Below are 24,993 nucleotides of genomic sequence, written 5' to 3' on the forward strand. Positions count from 1 at the left end.
TGGCGTCCCTGTCGTGCAGCAGGACCTGCGGTATAGCTGCTCCCTGGCCGCGGGGCCTCTCTTGGCTGCTCAGACGCAGCATTTGGTCACCTGCATGTGTCAGCACAGTCTCAGTGTCCCAGCTGCTGGTTTTATCAGAAGGGACACCCGATTTTCCACTACTTTCTTGAAGTTTTGGGCATTTTTTACTTGAAATGTGCTGTAGAAACAGCTGAGCAGGCTTTGAACTGCCTATCTCAAGACTCACTACGCCGACACATTGCTCAGGCAGCAAAAGCCTGAAAGGGGGTGAAGAGACTTGAGCACAGTCTCAGTGTCCCAGCTGCTGGTTTTATCAGAAGGGACACCCGATTTTCCACTACTTTCTTGAAGTTTTGGGCATTTTTTACTTGAAATGTGCTGTAGAAACAGCTGAGCAGGCTTTGAACTGCCTATCTCAAGACTCACTACGCCGACACATTGCTCAGGCAGCAAAAGCCTGAAAGGGGGTGAAGAGACTTGACAGTGCTGGGATCTCTCTCTTGGCACCTGACTCGGCTCAAGCATAGAGGTGATGCATGAAATCCATTATTAACTGGCCAAACCAAGTATTTCCTATCCTTTATATGGAAATAATAAGTATAGATGTATGTAACTCCAAAAACAAGTTGGAAAGGAATCTTGAGTGACTGGAAGTTAGTTCTGTCAGTTTAAATATCCACAGGGCACAAGCAGCTCTTACACACCTTTGACAACTCAAACATTTGTTTAACCCAGGTTAATTACAGAAAGTAAGTTTCTATCTCCAGTTTAACATTATGAATAGTATTAATAATAATCCCAGGCAAATCTTCCTCCTGGATGGTTTAAAAGCAAAAATACGTTGCTGTTACGCATGTTGCTTACATCATACCACTAAATCAGTGGTGTCTGCCAACCCCCTGCAGCTAGATGAGAGAATCTTTTTAATACTAAGGTGAGGTAAGAACTGGGGTATCCATACTCTGCCAGGGATCACCAGATTTTCTTTCTTTCACCATGCCCAGAGTTGGCCTCTAAGACCCTCCCTATTATATATTGTCACGTAGCACTGTAGGTGGGAGTGTGCCCAGGGCAGCCACTTCAGCTCCTTCAAGAAACACCCACAGCTGACGAGTTATTTCTGTACCATCTCCAGTGTGGCTCAACTTCACATTGTGTGATCATTGTACAGATCACAGGGTTCATCCTCCAGTGCCTCTCTTCCACACCTGTACCAAGTTCTCTCTGTAAATGTAGAATGACTACTGTGGCAGCTTTTTAGATGTTGGCAAGAAATGCTGAGCTTTGCTAACAGCAAGTAAACAAATTTTACAATTGTTACAATTGAGTGTGTCCCCCACAGATCCCAGTGGGTTCCTGCTGCGTCTTCAAAAAAAATGAGTCTTCTTTGGAAAGCTTCCTGTTCAGGACTTCTGAAAGAAAGCCAATCAAAAATAGTGCCAGAGTTTGCAAGACACTGCCAGAACCAGTATGGGAGATGAGATCTCACGGGTCACCTTCAGTGCTAACTCAGTGCTAATTCAGTGCTAATTCAGTGCAGGAGCTTCTGCAGAAGCTCTGGAGGAAAAGGGCCTGAACTGCCTTTGGGAAGGTTCTGTCAGCCAGTGAGGAGAGGAATTGGACAGCTTTCTCCCTGTGATTCTACCACAAGAACTAGCATTGTTTCAGTGGACATTTACCTGCACAGCAGAGCAAGCACTCCTGGAGTCACCATCTGGACATGGCATATGTTCAGGAACCTGAGCAGCTTTTTCAGGACAGCCAAATGCTGTCTAGGCTGACGAATGTGAATATTCAGCAAGGATCTCAAGGAGAAAATTTTGATTGGGGGAGCTAATTTTGGAGCTTACTGACAGCCAGTGATCATGACAGGCCTGCTTGGGAGAATGCAGAGCTTTGAGCAGATGTTTAATCTGCTGATCAGTGTGTTCAAAGCAGTGTCTTCAATGGAGATCTGCTGTTTTCTGTCCTGGCAGTATTAACATCACAAACCTTCTTGATTCTTTGGACATTTGTATCCCTGTAAGCAAGATGAAACCAGGGGAACTGGGCTTGGTCAGCCTGGTGAGGAGGAGGAGGATGAGGAGGAATCATCTAATAGCAGTCTTCCACCTGAGGAGATACTAGAGAGAGGACAGAGGCACATGAGGTGGAGGACCAGAAAAAGGAACAAAAGGCAAGGGGCACAAGCTGCAGCAAGAAAAACCCCACCTGGGTGTAAGGTAAAAACTTCTTCACCAACAGAGTGGTAGAACTCAGAGGCTGCACCTGGCGAGGTGGTGGGGACTGCATCCTTTGAGACTTTTGGAATGTGGCTGGATGATGTCCTGAGCAACGTGATGTAATTTTGAGATAAGCCCTGCTTGAAGCAGAAAGTTAAACTTGGTGACTTCCAGCCATGCCTTTCAATCTACAGTTTTCCACAATTCTTTAGCACTGCCATAGACAGAATTGGAGTTCCTAGAACTAAAAAGCAAATTGCAGTTATTTCTTGTGGCAACTCTGAGCCATAGCAAGGTATTCAGCTCATAAAATTCTCTGTTTTTATCACCAAGTCCCCTTCTAAAAACAGGACTGTTTAATATGGAAATCTTTCATGAGGGAGGACTGGTGATGCTCACAGGTGCATGAAAAGGTAGCTGGCAATATTTTTTGCTAGATGTTTAATCCTTTTGAAGAACCACCTCTGACTGTTCCTTTTATGTTTTTTTTAAATAACTGAATGTACAAGGTTTCTGGAGCATTGACTAGACTAATCCTATAAACATAGAATGTATGTTAGAACATCCAGCAGATTCCCTGGTATTAAGGTGGATGTAGCAGTAGATTTGGATTTTTCTTTTTACCTAGCCATATAGTTCCTCATTATCAAAGACTCCCAGGTGTTTCCAGTCACTTTGGAAACAATGCTGGCTAAATGTTCTTTATCCTATTTGTTTTGTTTGATTACAGTTGTGACATTTTATGTGGGGGGAGGGAACTAATAGGAATGCAGAGTATCCAGCTGTTGCTTTCTTTTTTTCTTTGAGATTTGTATTGGCATCCACTTTCCTAGGTTGACTCTCTCTGCTTGCTCCCTGCTTACGTACCTTGTGCAAGTGCAGTGCCTGCTTGGAAAAGAAAATGCACCTTAACCCCCTGTACTTTCACCCAGCAAATTGCCAGAACTCGGTAGTCTTTTCTCCTTGATTAATTCCTGTTTCCTCTGCATCTTGCCTCGCTTTGTCTCATTTCTTTCTTATGTTACCACTTTTTCTCATGTTCATTTTCTATGGAAGTACTGAAGCCAGCAATCTACAGAGTGTGAATACAATGAGTAACTCACAACAGAGAACGCGTGTAGTTTTTGTGCTGTTTGGCTGCCAAGTAGATTTTTAATTTTCTTTCTCTAATTTCTCAGGTACAGAACATCTCCACATCTAAAGAGTTTTGTTCTAACAAATGGCATTTTGAATCCATCATTATTTTTCAGGCTTTTGACACTGTTGTTGAAAATGAGCATCAGCGTTTTCCAGAGCAAAAACCAGAGCTGCTTTGAAGTTACTCACGTGTCCTTTAGCACAGAAGACCTGGAAGAATTTGATATACATGTTGGAAGTCAAGTGGGGCATAAATTGTATTAAAATTTCAATTTATTCTCTCAGGGCCTTTTGATGTCATGCTGTTACTCAGTACTTTGTTCACTGAAGACCAGTTCAGTGTTTAGTCTCCAGGACATACCTACTTAACACTGGTTTCATCCTGTAGCTGCTTAGGGAGAGACTCATTCCCGTAAGCCAGAGCTCTCTCATATCCTGTGCTAATGTTGAACAAATTTGAGCAGGGATATAGACACATGATTTCAAGACAGCCAGCCACAGTAAAAAGAAATCAAATCAGGCAGCTTAAATCAGCAACATCTTGAGATTGCACCCCTGTCCTGTCAACCTAAAGGAGAAGAGAGGAAGCCCATCAGCACATGGGGAAGATTTCTGTCTTCAGGTTCTCCTCTCTGCCCCTGGACAGCCTCTCTGTAAGTAGTGCTTTCTTTTGGTATGTTTGCTGTCATTCTACAAACACAGCAGTGGCTTCACAGTGCAGGCTGGATTTTGAAGCCTGTAGCAGTAACTAGCAATAACTAGTGCTAGTTATTGATTACAGCTGAAATTCATTAATAGGGGTCATCTCCAAATTCCATTTTCAAAACACTGTACTTGTAAATACACCTGATGGTACTTCTCAATACACCTGATGTTTATAGTGTTCTTTAAAGAAAAATGTTATCCCATTGCTTTTGTCAGTAGTCACTCAATACACAGAGTATGAATATAGTTTTGTAGATATTTGGAATCCTGTGGATTTATGTATAGTCAAAGTAAAGTACTTTACTTCTTTCCACAGAGAAGGAAGTACTCTGCAATTCACAGAAAAGAGCCAGTAAGGGTCAAAATGATGTGTCATTCTCTTAAAAAGGAAGAAAAAAAACCAACTGTGAAAAAAAACAGGTCGTGAGAATCAAGGTGAGCCAAAAAGTCTCTTTTTGTCACTTTCCTTTTGTAAAGCAGAAACTGATGATGTGAAATGAGCCAAAATGGAGCAGTGTGTTTAATAAACTTGCTGCATTCCACTTGCTGAAGCGGGGAGGAGAAAAACAACAGGCCATCAGGAAGAAAGAAAGAAAAAGAAAAATAGAGGAATTCTTGAAAAGAGTTTGCAGGTCATCACAGGCAGAGGTGGATTGTAGCATCAGCAGGGAAATGACACCCAGTGCTCTGGATTTTGACATCACATGCAAGCAGCAAACTTGGGAGTTGTTTAAATTACTTTCTTCTTTTCTCTCCTGTTTCTGAAGAAGAGCTCAAGGTTTGAAAGCAGTAAGACAAGTATTCCCTTCTGTACCCACATCCACCAAGAATATGACTCTGAGGGGGAAATCTCTTCCATCCCAGCTCTCTTGTGTCTCAGTACTGCTCAGTCTTTACAGCCCCATCAGGAACTTCTGTGTCGGGGGGGCAAAGACAGAAAGTCTCCTGTTCTAGAGAACGCCCTCTCTGTGGCACAGAGCTACTCTCACAGCTTCCAGAACAACACTTGCTCTGTTGCCAGCATCAGGAATTAAATTTCATTTCAACCTGATGGGCAGAAAAGGATTCCAAGTAGCACAGATTGGTTTGTCCATACTGCTTATGCCAGGACCTAGGGTTTTTTAGTTACCCTCTGGTGTTTCCACTGCTGGGTCAGGACTGAATTCTGTCTATAAACCCTGCTGTATTTAAATACTTTAAAAATATAAATAATAGCTTCTTTTCAAGACTGATGGAATGAAAGTCAAATCTACATTTTTTGTGTTTCTGTGATTTTTTATTTTCTTTACTGCTTTACCATCTGTTTTACTAAATTCTATGCTGGAATTGGCAAATAGGAATTTTCATTTTGGGATCAGTAATTCTTTGATATTGAATTGTTTATGGAATTACAACCTACATTTGGGAAAGATGGGGTTAATCTTTCAGCAGAATGCTCTTACTCTGCTGACTGTCAGGCTGCTGAGCCAGCTGAAGTGGCACAGCTCTCTGGCTGCCCACTCTGCCACTTTTGGTCTCACCACTGCAGACCATTAGTTTGTGTTTTTCCTCTGAATTTCTGCAGGAGGTTGTCCTCATAGTGTCCTCCATGCATGTCAGATAAAGTCCAGCTTGCACCATTAGTAAGGTGTGTAGCACAGCTACCAGCCCTGATTTGCACGCTGCCTTTTGGGCAATAAAGGCAAATTACCTTTCACATTTGTAACACAATGTGGCTCTTTGTCCTTCTGCAGTCACTTGGTCTCATGGGGATCAGTTTAATGTAGCTGTGGTACAGTTGCTGTTAGAACTGCAGATCACTCCTTCTTTCTCTAGTGAAGCTGTTCACATGCTCTTCAGTTTTCAGTAATTCCTTGAGAAGCATCATGTTCATTGCTACAAGCAACAATAATTGCTTATGAACAAAGTGACACCTGTATTTCTTTTTAACGCGTATTTTCTTCCTTTCTAGATAGAAAAGCTGTTTTCCACAGAATTCCACAGAGCAGTATCACCCCTTCTTCAGGGTCTTCAGAAGACTGAAAAGCTTTCCTTGAGCAGAGCATGTTGTGGAGGTGAATGGAGGAGCACAGACAAATGACATGTTCTTCTGTTGGACAGGTCAGACCTGCCAGGTCTGAAGATGCAAGAACCAAGGCATAGCTTAGAGTAGCTCTAAAGCTTCTTTAAGTTGTGCTTGGGAAACAGTTGTTTCTATGTGGCTGTTGGGGTGGAAGGACTCATTTTACTGTATTTAAAGCATGTTTAGTTCACACCATCTCTTCTGTAATTACTTGAGGCATGCTATTGTCACACACAATCAATCATCTGACTTCTTCAGTATCATTCTTACTTTAATAAAAATTCAAAATACAACCTTCATATGTCTTTTGAATTGTGTCTGAGTACACTGCAATATGTAGATGTGTTGGCAGAGCGATACAGTTCATAAAGTATAAAACTAACATGACAAAGAGCAGAGATTCAGTCTCTTTTCTCCTGTCAATCTGATATGCAATATTATTTGTACTTCAGTTATCTTAGAAGCTGTGTCCTGGATTTACAGTCCCCAGTGCTGTGTGCTCTCCAGAGCCTACCCACACTCACAGCTGTGCTCAGGGGTGAACACTGATGGCAATAACTGATAGCAGTGCCACAATGGAGTCCCCGTGACCTGCTGCTGTGAACTGACAGGCATTTCAGCAAGTGGCTTCACTGACCTAAAGCAATTATTCAGTGAGTTACTTAGCAAAATACAGTGTTTTGATATGGATTTTCATAGTTAAAAGGAATGAAACTGTCCAAGAAGGCATGTGCTGGCAACTTCACAAAGAAAATCTGTCTCAAGATGTCTGTTACCTATGGAATGGTTTTCCAGAGGAAGATTAAAAAGCGAAGAATCAGGAGGGATGGAGTTTGAGAGTTGAAGGAAGTTCATACATAAGTCAGTTTATCTATGACTCCAGTGTTCTCTGTGTTGCAATAAAACCATGTGTTTCCTAACTCTGCAGGGAAAGGTAGAATGTTACAAACAATTTGAGAGTCCTTTCACCAAAGAGCTGGGTTTGATATGGGATTATATTGCAATTTATCTAAAGTAAGTTAGCTGAGCTGGGAGCACACCAGCTAATGAGGTTTATCCTGAACACAGATTGCTTTTAATTAAGAAAATTCAACTTAAACCTATGTTTCAAGTTGTATAGAGCCATTGATCTGGATGTTAGGTAAGCAGTGCATTCATGATAAAGGAGGATGCTTTTATAGTGCTATAGGTGTGTCCTCAGTTGTCATTTTCCATGGTGATAACATTGTTCTGGTAAAGAAAACACATCAGCAACTTCAAAGCTAAATTAACTGTGTTTCTTTAGCATAGCAGGTCAAACTAATTTACTCAGTGAACCAACTTACTCCCCCGAGTTTTACAGGGTCATCCTCTCTCTGGTGCTTATTGGTGGAGTTTTGGCTGCCTCCTGAGAATTGGGAAGGAGGAAGCTCAGGCAGGTCTCTGACCAGACCTGTTCATTTTATACAGATGGTGCAAATGAGCAAAAATTGTTGTATTTCTCTTGGGACTGTTTCCTGCAAGTACAGAGCAAGAGGAGTCAGTTCCTTCTTCACCCTACTGTCTTACCCAGGTGGCTGGGATACTGTGAGTGCAAGTTTTTCATGTTTCTTGGTCTTGGGGGAGTGGGTTGAACAGGAAATTAAGGAGCCTCTATCCCATTGCCTGACCATGTTTCCATAGCAAGGCATCATGCTAGGCTGTTAGGTCTCCATCTGAACCTTGCTCCAAGAAGATGAACGCTTTCAGGAATGCTGTTTGGACAAGAAATACACACCACCATGGTGGTTGAGGTACTTCTTCAGGAATGAGCCTCCATCTTCCTGGGCTTGCTGATTATCACAGAACTCTTACTGTTTGTCTTACTGGTGATCCAGGAACAAACAAGGATGATCTGCTGGACCTGATACCTGAAGAAATGTGGGTATTGTGAAGATGAGTTACATCCTTAGCTGCAGTAACCACAAGATGGAGATGTTCAGGATATGTGTCAGAGGGGTTGCATGAGGTCAGTACTGTAATACCTTGATGAAATGACATTAGTGATGCAGCAGAGTGCACATTCAGTGAGTTTGAAGATGACAGGAAATTTGGAGGAGTGGTTGATAACACTGCCTAGTGATGCTGTGGTTCAGAGACCTCGAGAGGCTGGAGGAACAGGCTGACAGGAACCTAAGGAAGGTGAGCAAGGGGAAATGCACAGCCCTGCCCCTGGGTTTTGTTGGTGGCCCAGAGATTGGGAAGCAGCTTTGCAGAGAAGGACCTGGGGCTCCTGGATGACAGCAAGTTGAACGTGAGTCAGCAGCACAGAAGGCTGACAGCATCCAGGGCTGCCTCTGGAAGAACGTTGCCAGCAGGTCAGTGCCAGCAAGGATGATCCTTCCTTTCTGCTTGGCACATCTGGAGTGCCCTGGGCACGGCTTCCCAGTACAAGAAACTTGACATTCAAAACCTGACAAGACAACCTGCTTTACTTGACCTTGCTTGAGCTGGGCATTGGACTAGACAATCTCCAGAGATGCCTTCCAGCCTCGACCATCCTGTGAGTCTGTGGGATTTGTTTTCCACCTGTAAAGTGGGCTGGCATTTATTTTGGGCAGCAACAAGTGATTGAAAGCTGTTTAAAACTAATTTAGCTTAAGGTAGTGCCTGATCTTATGTTCCTGGTAAAGGTTTAGGACATAGAGGCAAGTCACTTCCATAAATTTATATGCAGATTTACAGAGAGAAAAGTTCTAGACCTCCTGGCAGCACAAATACTGCAGATACTTTAGCAATGCCACCGAGGGAAGGTGAAGGAAGATGTCCCTGAGCACAGGCAGAGCCTGTGAGCCTGTGGTGGGTGATGAGCAGAGTCTCATGAGGTCAGCTCTGTACTGAGTGACCTTTGCCGTGGACTTCCACGTGCGAGTAGTTGTGGTAGCAGTGAAAATGATGCTTTCACGAGCATTTAGGGTGATACAGAAGTCCATTCAATTTTGCAAGACTACATTGAATCTCTGATTCCTGTTTGGAATTTGGGTGCTTCTTCTAAGCTTGAGTGTTTTTGAAAACCCCTGATCAGTCCTCCGAACTTTACCATAAAACTACTTCATGCATTTTATACTACGCTGTTGGACATGGTATTGACTTGTTCTGCACAAACCAGGTTTTTCAGCCACAGATGAGAAAAAAATAACTAAGTAGGTCTCCATGTGGATTTCCCAAATACAGAAATTCTAACATTTTAGGCTATATATGTTTTTGGACATTTGTATTTGAAAATTTATTTGAAACGCATTTGTATATTTTTACATATCTTGTGTATTCAGATGCTTTCACCCTCCAACTCAAATGTTTAGAGCACTTAACTGTTTTGGTGTGGTACGTGTGGCTGGGGAAGCACTGCTTGGTACTGACTTTAGGTATCTTCAGATGCTGGCAAAGCTCCCTGCTGTGGAGACTCACAGACCCCTGAAACTGCTCTGTCATGTTTTTATGGGCAACAGTGAAGCAGTAACTATTTAAAAAGTGGAGATGGTTCTGTGCGAGTCACTGTTGCAACTCCTGTCTCAGGGAGAGCTCAGCCTTGTGCACAGAGCTGAGCATTGGTACCTCCAAGGCAGGGGCAGTTGGAGGTGTGGGGAAGCTCTTTGGAGAGGCTGGGGGGCAGCCACTGAACTGCCACTGACAACTGATTGCAAGTGTCTGATTGCAAGTGCTCTTGGTTTCTGCCTTGCCAAAAAAATACAAAACCAGAGGAGCCCAAATTCAGGCAGAATTGAGGGCTCAGACATTTTCCTGCCATGAAGAGACCCTTACATCAGTCCTTGTTGGCTCTGTCTTCATCCCTACATAGCATTGCCTGGGTCACTTTCCAGTGCCCTTATGGAGTAGGACATCCAGGGACCACACTAGATCAAAGAGATGAGGGTCCCAGACCCGTGGGACTGAAGAGGAATGTGTGCCTGTAGAGTTGAAGGTACCCCTACTTTGCACTCCTCCCAGCTTCTGCACCAGACAGGGCTCCTGAACCCTTCCTCTTCCTGTCAGGAAGAGTCCTGACCCTTCTTTCCTCCTCCTTCCTTTGTCTTCCACCACTGGGATCCAACCCAACCTTTTCCCCATGTGGGACGGAGCTACCTGTGCTCAGCTCCTGCACACATGGCAGTGCCAGGGGTCCAGCAGAGTAAAAGCGCATCGAAGAGCCTGCACTGGAGGAGATGGGGCTGCCCACATGGGACAGTGGGTCTTATCCTGGTCTTCTCTGTCCTTCCTCCTGCCTTGCCAAGTGCCTTCAGACCTCCCCTACAATTTGTTGGCCCAGGGCAGATCAGAGCACAGCACCAGAGGACCCAGAAGGGGCACAAAGCACCCACCCCACCATGGATTAGCAGACTGTCTGTGTTCTCACCTCTCCTGGCAGCACTCAGATAAGGAGCCGGTGGTATCAGAGTGACCATTTTGTTGGCCATTTTCTGTAAATTCTCTACAAGAGAGTCTACAGTCAGTGTCCTTTCACTGCAGGCACTGCCTGTTTTGCCTGCTCTGTCTGGGGCTGGCAGCCTCTGGCCCATTCCATGACAATGGCTAAAGGCTGTGCAGACTTTTGGGACTAAAACCATCTCCAGGAGCTGACCCTGGCACTGTGACCTGCTGTGCAGGAGGAGAGCAAAGCATTTGCTTCTGGCTTTATGGGCAAGAGGGGCTTGGGATGGCCTCAGGCCGTGGCTGTGTGCTAACCTGGCTGTGCCTTCCTCCCACAGGGAACGATCTCTTCCTGGTTGCAGTCCATGAGCTGGGGCATGCGCTGGGTCTGGAACACTCCAATGATCCCAGTGCTATCATGGCTCCTTTCTACCAGTACATGGAAACACACAACTTCAAACTGCCCCAGGATGACCTGCAAGGAATTCAGAAAATCTACGGTGAGCAACCCTATCTACTTTACTTACACCAAGTTTGAGCCTAGAGACTATTTTACAATTAGCCCCCAAATGCCTGCTGCCAGAGCCGAGTGGGGAACTGTTTAAAGCCCTTGATCCAGGACTAAGTACCAGATGACTGCAAAAGTCAGGATAACCAAACCTCTGTGATCCCACTGCTGCTTCATCCCTCACTGTGTCCCCAAATCAAGGAGGACTGCAAAGGGAAAAACAGGCTTTGCTGTACCCAAGGTTTGTCCATTAAGAACAACCAGTGCAAATAAAGGGAAAGAATGCAAAGAGCCTGCAACATCAAGGAAAGGTAAAAAGTATTTATGCATTCATTTTTTTCCTGTTAAAAATGTTAGATATAAGGTAGGGAAAGAAAGTTTGGATCTGCTTAGGGAACACTTTGCTTCTTTTAATCTCCAGCTGAACGTATTGTACAGCGTGTGTCACAAAGATATTTGGCTCAAGAAAAATAGGGAAAAGGGGCAGAGAGATTATGGGAAAAAACCAAGGAGCTGCAGATGATGTGGTGCCCTGTGATGGGATCATGAATACCAGGGTGTGAGGACAGGAACTTGCAGACTTACTGGCTGAAGGACACTCTGGGACCAAAGAGAAATCCAGGTTCTAGGAGCTCAAGGGGAGACTGAGACTAGTGGCCACAGTCTGTGGCAGTCTGCGGAAAACAGGTTTTGTCCAACATCCCTGATTTCATTCTTTGTGGAAGGTGCAAGTTTGACAGAGAGGTTACTTAATAAATGCAGCACAGAGCAGTTGTGCTGTGTAACTGTGCAGCTGGAGTCAATTATTAGCTCCCAGAAGCCGTAGAGCAGATATGGTATGAACTAAAGGTGAAAAAAATACTTGGAAGGTGGTTGTCAGTGGGAAAGCTGGTGTTTCTCAGGGCTTGCTGCAGAGGTTGGTGGCAGGCCTGACACTAGTCAATGTTTGCATCAGTGATCTGCCAGTGAATTTGAAATTGCTGCTAATAGAATTTGTGTCAAGACCTGTGAGACTCTAAAGCAGTGCAGCAAGACTTTAGAGGTCTAAACTGTATCTCAGCTGTTTGAGCCAGATTTGGTGTTTATTTTCTGTGACTGGATTGAGATTCATTTATTTAAGTGCAGATGCCTGGCAAAGTCTCTTTCTGGGCTAATTTCTCTGACTTGGGCGGGCAGTGGGAAAAACCAGGCATTTGTAGAGTGCAGTCCAGCCTCAGTGTGAGGCAGATATCCAAGCAAGGTCCAACATGTAAAATAAGGTGGCTTAAGGTACACCCAGGGGAACTATCTTGTCTCATTGGTACATCTTCTTATTGATCATTACCAGGCTGAAGTTGAATGTTAATTGTCCTGTGGTGTTGTTTAATTATGAATACTTTAACATAGTACGTGTTCTGGTGCTCAGGATAGTGGAGACTCTGGAGAGTTTTGAAATAAAGTGCTGTGGTAGTCAGTGTTAAACTTTCATTAAGTAATAGACCTAGGTGTTAATTTTTGAGAGCTGGCAAAATGTCATTGTGCTGTTTCTGTTTTGAAATGTTGATTTAGTTCCTGTGAACTTTGATTAAGCAGAAAAGAAAAAAACCGTAATTTATTGCAGACAGTGGAAGTGCAATCAAGAAAAAATGACTGGTTTCTCTGTTTTCTGATGTGTTTTTGGAAAGGGAGCAGATAAGGAGCTGACAACCTTCCTGCTTCACTTTTGGGGTTCAAGCCAAGATCAGCAGGGGCTGAGCTGGGACCAGCACTGCCCAGAATGGGGCTCTGAGGCCTTTGAGCTGGAGTGGGCTGGGGATGGTGTTGGGGGTTGTAGAGATAACTCATCCTGTGGGGAGAAGAAGGAGCAGCCTCTGCAGCAGGAGCTTTGCTTCCCCCAGGTAGAGATTTTGGCCCTTAGTACGGAGTTACAGTCCAAAAAATGAAGTTGAATTTAAAATTAGGTATTATGCTTATGGTTCACGAAGAAATTATGGAAAATGAAGGTGAAGGTTTCTCCCTGGAACTAATGGGAAAGAACAGAACCCTTTATCTTATCTTATCTTACAACTGAGAAGGGCCTGCTGAAATATCCTTCTTGTAGCTTTAGCAGGAACATTCAACTAATGCATTTTATTTCCACAGTGCCACTCTGCTTTGTTGTGCCTTGGGAATGCCAAAAGCCCATCTACCAGAGAACCTCTCCAAAACAAAAATCTCCTGCTTTCTTGCTGCTTTGACATTCTCTACAGTGCAGCAGCATGTGCTCAATATGTATTATTTAGTAACCTACTCTGCAAAGTCAGACACAGAGCCACTGTCTTGCCTGTAGCATCCTTTAAAAAAAATAATTATAATTAAAACTTCCAATTTTTCATTCCACTGAAGTTGCTAAAACAAAGAACAGAGGCTCTACTAAAGCTGAAGTCTATTTTGTCTCCTTCTTTTGAGAATGATGCATTTCAAATGTGTTTTAAATATGTCCAGACCTGTCATATAATGATTTGTTGAATTTTTAATTTATTTTCTGCTGAATTTAATTCAAAACTCACCCAAAGAGTCAGTAGGTGATGTGAACTCTTGTTTGTGCTTCATGCTGATTAGTATAAGGTCAATGTTTAAAATGTTACTTCCATTTTGAGCTACTGAGGACAAGGCCAGCAGCTCCCTGTGTGACAGAGCTGCAACACAAGTCAGCAATATTCCCATCTCCTGAGCTGCTTCCTGTGGCATATTCCTTGACAAAACAAGGAAATACCGAGACTTTTCTTTATGTGTGTTTTTCAGAAGGATATCTCCCTCTGTACTTAGGTGCCCATGTCACAAGTGACATGCCCAGGAAGGAATTGAACTGGAAATGATACCAGTTTGTAGGTCCCCTGGATATCCTGTTGAGTTGCCTCTTAACTTGCTAGTTTTGAATGCAGGGCTGCAGGGTGGAGAGAGGAGAGATGCTCAGCTGAGCCTGAACTGGTCACTGCAGCAGTGGTCACCCTGTCCTGACAGGAAGGTGCAGGCAGGTGGGACTCGGCGTTCTCCCAGGTTACAAGTGACAGGACAAAACAAAACAGCCTCAAGTTGTGTCAGGGGAGTTTTAGGCTGGGTATTAGGGGAAATTTCTTCACTAAAAGGGTGGTCAGGCACTGGGACAGGCTGCCCAGGGCAGTGATGGAGTCACCATCCCTGGTGGTATTCAAAAAAGTGTGAATGTGGCACTTGGTGACAGGGTTTAGTGATGGGCTTGGCAGTGCTGGGTTAAGGGTTGATCATCTCAGAGGCCTTTTCCAACCCGACTGATTCTGTGATTCCATTATTCTTCAAGTCCTGCTCTCTGTACTGGTTTGCAGTGGGTGATGAAGCAGCCTCTCACTGGGAGTGACTCTTGTGATACTGTGTCTGGGGAGCAGAGGGCTTGACATGATGTGCAGGGAAACTCATGTCCACAGGCTGGTTAACCAGGCCATTGCCTTCAAGGGCCTTTCAAAGCCTAGGGTCACAAAGGGGAGGTCTCCTAACCACTCAAAGGTAGACCAGGAGACAACCTCAAAGATCTGAGTCATCCCAAATCCCACTGAGGAAGTCTCAGCCTCGCACATCTTTCGTGCAGCTCAAGAGAAGAGCTCCCAGTCAGTGCACATGCTGCACCCCTGAGGCCTGAGGTCCAGAGTGGTCATGAAACCACTCTAGTCCCTGGCCGAGGAACTGGACAACACCAGCTCTGACATCCAGGAACAGGGGATCAGCAGGGCACAGTGTCCATGAGCAAACAGAACCTTCTGCCCGTCCCGCCTCCCCAGTGCAGTGTGCACGGGTTCCATAACCTCCCTCCCCTTTTCCCAGTGCCAGCCATAGAGATTCTTGTAACCTACAGACTCTTGTGACCATCCCAGATCCTTGTAAACTACACCTGTGTGTGAGATGGCTTGTGAGGGAACAGCAGAAAGACCTGGTGGAGAATTTCCATGTAGTGACACTGCACTGGGACCATCAGCGCAAGCTTTGCTGTCATGCAGGACCTGGAAGTGTTCTCTGAAAATGTCCTCTTGTACATGAGGAGGAAATAAAATAACATCCAAGACCTCATCTGTAGAAGCTGCAAGACTTGGGACTTGTGGATCCATGTCCCGTGGTGCTGTGCTCATAGGAGAGGGGAAGGCAAATGCTTGGCACTCAGGAATCTGGAGGGATGTGCCCTGGTGCCACATCTCTGGCATGCTGCAGAGATACCAGATCCCCTCTCTATGTTGCATCACTTCATTTGCACCTTTCCTCCTGTCCACGGACTCTGTTGAACCCAGCAGAAAACATCAGACTCCACCTCTGGTGCATCCACAGATCTCACCTGCTGTATGCCATTCCTCTGGAACACAGGGAGTAACTGCCTGGTTCCTGGTGCTCTCCTTGGGCTCCACCTGACACCTGGAGGATTCTGCCAAAGGGGAGGCTGAGAGAGAGCCCATCTCTCTTGGGAGGTTTCTCAGCTGGTGGAAAAACACTGGTGTGTGTTATGGCTGGGTAGGAAATACTTTTCTCATCCTACAGATTCTTCTGAGTGTAGGAAAATGTTCTGTTTTGCTGTGGAGCAGATGTCAGGCTTCTGAAAGTTTTTCCAGAAGGAAACTGGAGCATCTTGCAGAGTCCCAACCTCTCATCATTTGCCTGCCCAAGCCTGGGAATTTTTGACCCAGTTTTCTGGCACCCAAAGCAGAGAACCCAAGTGCAAGGTGAATCACCTCGTTCCAGAGCCCAGGAGAGCGTTCCCTTTGGCTTAGAGCAAAGATGTCTGCTGCGGACACTTGTCTGCCGGGTGAATGCTCTATCACCTGCAGGGCAGTTGTCATTCAGAGGAGAATGTCCATGTGAGAAGGGCTTGAGAAACCCTTCCTGCCACCCAGTGATGATCATGGGGGCCTTGACTGTCCGCCCGTTGTTCTGTGGGTGCTGGGGCTTGTTCTGCACTGTGGCAAGGATCCAGGCTATCTGGAACATCTTAATTCACTTCAGCCCTGAAGGCTGAGCCCAGAAGTGCAAAGTGCTCTCTGGGTGAGTTTATCAAGTGAGTGAGGGGAAGGAGTCCTTCCTGCACTTGGAGTTTTGTGGACAATCTCTGGCCCCTGAGGTGGCTTGTTGGCAGCTGCATCATGTAGTGTGAACAGGGGCCTCTCTGCACTGCCCTGGAGCCTGCAGAGCAGCCAGGTGGGTTTCTCTTGCTCTCCCTAGCTCCCTTGGATTGTAGGCTTTGATTTTAAGCTGAAGAGCCTTGCCTGTGTACCTGGACAGCTGGTTCAGTGCCACAGAAACACGCAGGCAGCTCAGCTTTTTCAAACCAAAACCCTCCTCTGTGTTATTCAAACCATAACTGCAGCCAGGAGGATAGTTTTCTTCTTGGAGTGAATATTAAGAAGATAAGGACAGGCCTTTGTTTGCAAGTGGATGGTTCTCTCCCCTGAGCTGACCCAAAGCCTCTTCTGTGCTGGCAGGTTCGGGGAGCCACTGGCTGGGACAGGCTGAGCCACAAAGGTGCTGAGCCTCCAGGCAGGTGCTGTGCAGCTGAGGGAACACTCTGTCAATAGCCAGGAGGACAGTACAATTATATTTTGTCCTCAACTATCGACACAGTGGCTCCTAAATGCCTCCTCTCTCTGTGTTATCTTCACAGGTCACCTTGGTATTCAGATGGTCTGCGACAGAGGAAGCATGAAGGGAGGAGGCTAAGTGCCAGTGGTGGAAGTCACACTCTGAAGGTGATCTGCTGTGACCCAAAAGCTTTCTGACATTCTTTGCCTTGCTTCTGATAGAGAGGAAGAAACACTTCTTCTCCACACAGTGTCTGTAAAGTCCCAGCAAGTTGCTTCCCTGCAGAATGTGTAGTTTCCAGCTCCAGGAGATTTCTTTCCTGCTTCCCGTGTGGAAGTGGCTGCAGGATCAGTCCCATGGGTGGACTTGGCTCTTCTGCTGGGATCACACATCATAACTAGGTGACTGGGTTCAGGCCCATTTGCAGACCCATGCAATAACCTCTCTCACTCAGGTTTTTCTAATTAGATATTTTTCCTCTGTCTGATTCTCTGAAGTTGCTCGGAAGTGTAGTGACAGAGGATGTTGCCTGGTCAGTCACACACTGGTGTGTGTGATCAGTCCCTGTATTAAATACCACAGCACGTCTTAAGTGACCCTTTGTTCACACACTCATCTGTGCTGCTGGTAAACCTGTTCCATCCTGCCTTGAGCTGTTTTGGAGGCAGGTTACTGTGATGAAGTCTGGAAATGGGAATGACCGGGGAGCTTTCCTAATGGATGGGGTCTGCTCATTCTGCTTGCATGCCAGGTTGGGCTCTGCAGTGCCTTAGGTCTTATGAGGGAGCATCTTTCTCCACCAATGCACAGGCTGTGCTTCTGCTTCCCATTCCCAAACCTGTTCACCAAATTCTGCCTGAGTAGTACTTGGACCTGAGGATTTCCATGTTTTCTGTGTGCTCCTGTGCTCTTCTCATGTGTACAGTTGTTGGATCACCTCCCACCTTTAGCCACACTCAGGGACAAAGTGGAGGCAGCAATTAAAAATAAAAGGGCAGTCCATGTAAGTATGAGAGGAGACAAGCCTTCCATCAGAATAAATTAGAAGGCCTGGGTTATTTATAAAAACAAAGGAGTGAAAGATAGCAAGGAAACATCTGTGGCTGGCAGGGAAAGACAGTAAGAGGAATATTTGAAGTGAAATGACAAAATCTGCATCCAAGCAGGTTGCAGACCACCTGCAGCACGTGTAGGAAGCCTTGCCAGGGCCAGGTCCCCCTTCAGAGCAGTGTGCTCAGCTCTGTTTTGGCCATGGCCAGCAGTGAGTACATACAGGGCCAGCTTCCCTTGTTGGGCCTGACTTGAGATCTCTCTCCACTGTCCTAGCAAATGTTTTCCTTAATGCAAATCCCTGGTTCATCTGAATCCTTGCTGCTTGGCACCATCCTGACCACGGTGTGTACAACTGCTTCTGCCGTGCACTTCTCTGTGTGTGGCTGCAGTGGCATTTTAGGGCTAATTAAAACCTTTACATTGGTCCCCTGGGTTGCAGGTGCTGTTTGAACTTTCCTCTTCTCCACAGATGACTGTGACAGGCCTTGGGCACTGAAGGTGAACAGGGGAGCTGTATGGGACTGCCTGTACAGGGCAGGGCAGGCTGTGACTGGGTACACAGGTGGTCCTCACTTGTGCAGAGACAGTGGATTAGTAACTCCAGTCATGCAGGAGGTGTTAAATTTCCATCATAAAAGCGTAACACTATAGTGCCTGTTCTGCACCTTATGGTCAGATTCTCTGTGTGTCAGATTCTCTGTGTGTCAGATTCTGTGTGTGTCAGATTCTCTGTGTCCGATGGCTCTTTGTCATCAGACACATTCATCTTTTTTTTTTTTTTTAAGGTACTATTCCTGTCTCACCCTTTTTTCCTGTTAAAAGAGAGGGAGAAGGAATTAATGTCGTGTTCTCATCTTACTGCTTGTGGTCATCTCTGGCAACAGAAATGCACCTCATGCACCTTGGTCAGTGCATGGCAGCATTTGCCCCTTGCAAAGGGGAGGGAACAGCAAACACCTCCCCTGTGTTTCTGCAGCAATGGGCTATAGCTGACCCTTGTGCCAGGCTGCTGGCAGGGGAATCCTGTCAGGTAGGACAGGCATTAGAGGTTTTCCAGTGTTATTTACCAACCACATCCACTGAAAGCCATGGGGAAGGCAGCACAGGAGGGAAGGGGTCATTCTGCTGTTTAATGAGCGTCTGCAGTGCTCAGTAAATCACCAATTATTGTCCCCTTGCTTAGGTCCCAGTCAAAACTTCTCTTTCCTAAAGCAAGCATTTCCGTCTTCACTGAGCATGTAAATTGTTGGTTTTCAGACTTCATTTACTTGGGTTCTGTCACTGGCACCAAGTGCCATTTTTGACATCCAAAACTGGTTGTGAACTTCCTGCTCCTTTAGTTGTTCCAGGCAGGAGCTGAACCCTGCTGCCCCCTCCCATGTGAACAAACCAGAACCCCGTCTGTCCTTGTGCAGGGTCTGTCTGGGGCCTCTTTCCCCACTCCTAGCTGTGCATGCCCCACTGTACCAACTCAGTCCTGCCTTCAGGAGCTTTCCAGCCTGTGCCAGACATCCAGCTGACGTGCTGCCCTTGGGGAGGTGCCTTTGCTTCACACCACAGAAAGGTCCTGTGGGTGTGGGAGCAGACAGTGTCAGTGGCTGCCAGCAAGAATAGCAGCAGTACATGTGGAGAGCCAGCAGTACACAGGGATGGTGTGAAATAAATAAGGTCCTGAGGACTGAGACACCTGCTGTGTATATATTTTGAGGAAGGAGGTGGTTTTGTGGGTCAGCTCTTGCTGTGCCCTGTGGTGCCTGTTTGCAGCTGCAGCATCCTGGATTGTGCTCAAGAAATGCATCTTCAAGTTTAGGTTGGTCCAGAAAGGATGTATTTAATGAACCTGAGTGTGACCAAAAGCACAGCAGTTGCAAGGACCAGGCTCCAAAAGCACTTTCTGAGCTGCACTGCAGCACTGCTGTGGATGTGCCCACCCTGCCTGGTCCAGCCCTGCTGCTCAGGTCACAGGCACTGTCTGGAGACCTTGGCTGCATCCCATCTGGGGAAAATCCACAGGTCTCTGGCAGTAGCAGTATCAGAGTTTGGAAATTCTATGGTCAGCTAAACCACTGGGCACTGACCAGGTAAGATTGGGAGGGGATAAGAAATATACAGTATCAGTATAGTATTTGTATCCATTTCATGTAGACAGCTTTCCAAGAAGCCTCATCTAAAGTATTTCTGTAAGCAATATCTGATGTCTTTTATTAAAGCTCTGGGATAAAGTAAATACAAATAGTTGCTAATAACTGTATATGGTACAAAGTGTTATGAGGACAAATTGCCTTGAATAAATACAGTCATCCATTTGAAAAGCTTCAGGAAAGAGGTGTAAGTCTCAAGACCTTGAAACCAAAATCCATTGCAGCAACAGACCAAAGGAACTGCTCTATTTAGTTCATTGAAGAGAATTTTAAAAGCATTCCCATCAAAATCTATAAATGATTAAATGTTGAGATGCTGGACATAAGAAAGAAAACACTGAATTTAATCCTGCACAAACTCAGGCAATGGGTAAGGCTGACTTCAACTGTGATAGGGCTTAATCATTAGAGCAGTTTACTGTGCATTATAGAGGATTTTCTATGCTTGAAATCTAGAAAATGGGCTGTATCTGCCCTGGAAACACTGGGCTCACCACAGGACTCGCTGGTGGAGGTTTCTGGCCTGGTACTGCAGGAAGTTGAACTTTATCATCCAAGTGGTACTTTCTGAACATAATATCCATGAAACCTGGACACGAGATCCTTACTGTTACATCCTTATTGACAGTTATTGAGATGGCTTTCTCTGATGGCTTCTTTGTCATTAGCTGTGAGGATTTTCCTAATCTGGTCCCCTTTCCAGGACATGTTAAGCACTCATCCATTTTAGGAACCCTTTGAAAATGGAACATTTAAGAGTTAAGCTGCCATGGGGACTCAGGCACCAAACCATCATTTCAGACTGCACAGTTCAAAGTGTTTGTCTGCAAAAACCCTCTTCTAACCCCACAGATGTGTGGCCTCCACAGGTACCTCAATCCTTCCTCATAAATCCCTTCCCTGGCTTTGGGCAGGTGCCCAGCTCGGGGTGACTCTTCCAGGCTGTGAGGATGAGCCTTGTCCAGGGCCAGTGTTCACCCCCAGCTGGGGTGCAGCACCTTGGCCCAAAACAGTGACACTGAAACAGCACCCATGACAGCAGCCCCCATTCTGTCCTACAGGCTCAGAATGGAATTGAAACCTTGATCCCAGCAAATAAACCATCTTCAGATCTCAAGCTCACCGAAATCTCTTGCTCTAGTGGCCTTCTGTTTCTTGCCATGTTAACTCGTGGCCTTCTCTGAGAAGCAACAAGGAACCTGGGACTCTCTGAGTGAGATGTGGTCCAGATTTCCCTCTAACTGTTAATGAAAAACTGCAGAGGCAGTTTAAGACCTCTGCTCCAGTCTAACTCACTCATACTTTTATTTCTCTGTACATTCCTGCAGCCTTGTCACATCCCAGAGCTGAGCTGGGGAAGGATGGAAAGGGAGAGCTGTGCTGGGAGGGCATCACTTGAGTGGGATAAGGTTCCTTGTAACACCTGTTTGTCAGGGAAAGCACAGATTGGTAACTGACCTGTAATAAAGTATTCCCTGCAGTTCCCCTACAATGTAGCATTGGTTTTCACACCATTTTTTTTTTTCTGGTTTTGCTTTGGTTTCTAGGGTTTTTTGTTGCCTTTTTTTATGGTCTACTAAACATTTCTATTCAAGGGTTACGACCTTTCATTTCAGTTGGGAACGTGACTGGTGTGGCTCCTCCTTCCTTTTAGCTCCAGCCTCCTTGGGAAGACCTACAAAAACATTCTGGCTCTTCTTCAGTTCTTATCACTTGTCTGTTTTGGGATAGTTTTCACTTGTGGATGCATCTCATTCTGCTCCCCATTTCTAGGAAGTGAGCTCTGCATCAGGAGTATGTAAATCCCTGGCAGTGCTGTCCATCCAGCCTGGAGCCTTTTAAAGCTTACAGAAAAACCAAGCGTGTCCAATTTACTAAATATATTCCTTTTCACTTCTAGGTCCTCCTGTTGAGCCCCTGGAGCCAACCAGGCCTTTACCAACTCTTCCTGTTCGCAGAATTCACTCCACTTCGGAAAGGAAACACGAGAGACAGCCACGGCCTCCCAGTCCTCCTCTGGGTGACAGGCCAGCTCTCCCTGGCTCCAAACCGAACATCTGTGATGGCAACTTTAACACTGTGGCTCTCTTTAGAGGAGAAATGTTTGTTTTCAAGGTACTAAGAATTCCCGCTTACCCATGAGTCTTCCCTTCATTTTATTGCTGGAAAGGGTTAATAGAAGTATTTGGTAGTGAGATTTGAAATGGCTGTGAAAATAGCTCTGTTCCTCTGGGGGTGATGACTGAGCAGTATTGGAAGGAAGTGTAAGCAGATTGGCTCTGTAATATTTGGAAACAGTGCCTGATGGGATTTACAAAATGCCCAGGCAGCCTGTGCTCCAAAATGTGAACTGGGTGCATTGGCAGAGAATTCAGACACCACCAAGCCTGAGAGGAGCCACCTGTAAAGCCAGGGAGCAATACCAGTGCCACGGTTAACCACAGAATCCTAGAGCGGTTTGGGCTGGGAGGGACCTTAAACACCATCTTGTTCCACTCCCTGCCGTGGACAGGGACACCTTCCACTAGACCAAGCCCCATCCAAGCTGGCCTGAAACACTTCCAGGGATGGGGCAGCCACAGCTTCTGTGGGAACAAGCCTCGTTGTCTCAGAGGTGACATGCACAGAACTGGGGCTTTGGGAACACTCAGCCTACCTGGGGAGTTTGAGTCAACCTTCCTTGTAAACTACAGCCAGGGAGGAAGGAGAGGCTTTGCTCAATAACCCATTAGGGTGCCTTGAATATGGACATCCATGATCCCCTTCCCAAAATACCAGTAGCTTTCACTCTGCCCAATGGGTATGAAGTGTGGAGAGAGATATATTGAGGGTTATTAAATGGACAAACCACATCAATTGCAGAATATTACTGAAATGAAACTAGTTGAAGGTTGGGATGGTATCTGGGAGAAGTCTCATAGGTTCTGTCCTGCTCATGCTCATCCCTGAGCATCCACTGCAGCTTTAACTAATGATCTAATATCTAAAGGAATATTTCATAACTCCTTTGTGCCTTCAGACCTTGTGTGTTTCACACAGTCACCAGGTAATGTTCAGGCTGTCTGGCTCTCCTGGCCTCTGAGAGTTGAGCTTCAACTGTACCAGGACAAGCAGGACACCTCAGTGACAAGACATGGAGAGGTCACAATGCTTACAGCTGTGGACTCTCTTCCCCCTGCTCCTTTTCCCTCTCCTTCTTTCCACCCTTTTTCACAGCACCATCAATCAACATCTCCCCCTTTGGGCTGCCATCTTCCCCCCAGAGCACTTCCCACACTGAAGACAGTGTTGGGCTGGGTTGGAGCTGTCACCTGAAGCAGGACTTGTGTCTGTAATGGTTGTGGGGCCTAGGCAAGAATTAGCAGTGCTGGATGCTGGACCCAGCCAGGTCTGACTGCAAGACAAAAATACTTAGTCTCAAGAGGCTTCTGGTTTTCTCAGGATCGCTGGTTCTGGCGTCTGCGCAACAACCGGGTGCAGGAGGGGTATCCCATGCAGATTGAGCAGTTCTGGAAGGGCCTCCCTGCAAAGATCGACGCAGCCTATGAGCGCTCTGATGGCAAATTCGTTTTCTTCAAAGGTACAGTACAGTTCAGTATGAGCCAACCACTCCTGCCTCACCTCAGGCTGCTTTTAGGGCATGAAAATGGTGAAAACAGGTACGCTGCACCCTTGTCCTTTTCCAAGGGGGCACTTCAAGCAGCCACATTGATCCTTCAAATACAGTTCAGTGTGGGCTGGCCTTGCCAGGAAAATCTCTGTATAGAGTTAAGATCAATTAGGGGAAGTTGGCTTTCATGTGATAACAAGAAACAGCTCCTATTTCCCAGGGAGTGTCAGTTCCCCCCCTATCCTTGAACACCTTTCACCAGGGCACTGAGGCCTCTCCAGGTACAGGGCACTCCCAAACCTCATTTCTGGACAAGCGTCTCCTAAAGAGACAAAATGACCAACCTTGTGCTGGGACCCACTTTAGCTCCTTGTATGGTGACAGTGTCTGAACAGGATCCTGTAACTTGAGAGCAAGTTGTGAGCAAGGAAGCGTGGCTGGAAAGCATGTCCAGTACAAAACCACAGGCTTCTGAATTTGTGTCTGCAGCTTCAGTACCTCAGCTTTTTAAACTGTATGAAAACTTGAGAAGGCTCAGGGAAAGGCAACAGAAATGTCTAAAAAGCTTGGGCTGACCAAGACCTCAGCCTGAGCAAGGGATGGCAGACAGGGGATGAGACAAGTCTTTGAAATCATTACTGGCATGAGAAGGTAAATGGGAAAGGGCTGTTCAACAGCTCTCCCAAAACAAGAGCTGACAAGCAGCAGATGAAATAAGGTTTCAGATTCAAAATGGAGGAGCAGCTTTTTCACAGATTACAGTTAAGCCTGGAAGCCCTCAGCATCCTATGGTTCACTGCAGTTGGTTTAGGTTCGTATTGATTCAACTCCTAACCAGGCCAATCTGTTTGTTGTTTGTGTCCTCACTCACCTCTAGGAGATAAGTACTGGGTTTTTAAGGAAGTGACGGCAGAGCCAGGCTACCCTCACAGCCTGGTGGAGCTGGGGAACTGCCTGCCCCGGGAGGGCATCGACACGGCGCTGCGCTGGGAGCCCGTGGGCAAAACGTACTTCTTCAAGGGGGACAGGTACTGGAGGTACAACGAGGACAAGAGAGCAACGGACCCAGGATACCCAAAGCCCATCACCGTGTGGAGAGGAATCCCTCAGGCTCCTCAGGGGGCTTTCATCAGCAAGGAAGGCTGTATGTGTCTGCAGTCATTACAGCTGTGAGATTGGGAAGAGCTGGTCTGTGCTGGGAGCTGGGCAGTTGGATGTGGAGTGTTTTGAGTATTTTCTGATCCAGGAATCAAGTCTCAGAAGCCCTGGGGTCATCTGGGCTTTGTGAGCAGCAGCAGTTTGAGATCCTTCCTGACCCTTGTCCCAACCCACACACCTCCTTCAGCTGCTAAACCACATTATGACAATCCAGCTCATAGGGAATGGGATTTTTCTGTCACAATAGACCCAACTTTTCCTGGGCCCTGTTTCTGAGGATGCTGGAAGTTACATTTCCTCCTAATTTACCTGTGGTGAGCTCTGGCTCTCTGCTGAAGGCTCCAACCTGTCTGATGTTAGCAGTTAGCCTTGAAGTTATGCTCTGAGTAGGGGCTTGGAGCTCCAGAGAGGCTCCTTCCAACACATTTCTTTCTCTG

General features: G+C 46.1%; 1 protein-coding gene across 1 annotated transcript in view; it reads left to right on the top strand.

Annotated features, from left to right (window-relative positions):
* MMP24 (matrix metallopeptidase 24) overlaps window positions 1-24,993 on the top strand; it is a 39,479-nt gene that overhangs the window by 13,229 nt on the left and 1,257 nt on the right. The window contains 4 exon segments of the mRNA XM_017739034.1: window positions 10,872-11,033; window positions 21,689-21,903; window positions 23,230-23,368; window positions 24,276-24,542. Coding sequence (XP_017594523.1) covers window positions 10,872-11,033; window positions 21,689-21,903; window positions 23,230-23,368; window positions 24,276-24,542 — 783 coding nt within the window.

Source organism: Corvus brachyrhynchos, unplaced genomic scaffold, assembly GCF_000691975.1.
Source record: "Corvus brachyrhynchos isolate BGI_N302 unplaced genomic scaffold, ASM69197v1 scaffold427, whole genome shotgun sequence".
Lineage (NCBI taxonomy): Eukaryota > Metazoa > Chordata > Aves > Passeriformes > Corvidae > Corvus > Corvus brachyrhynchos.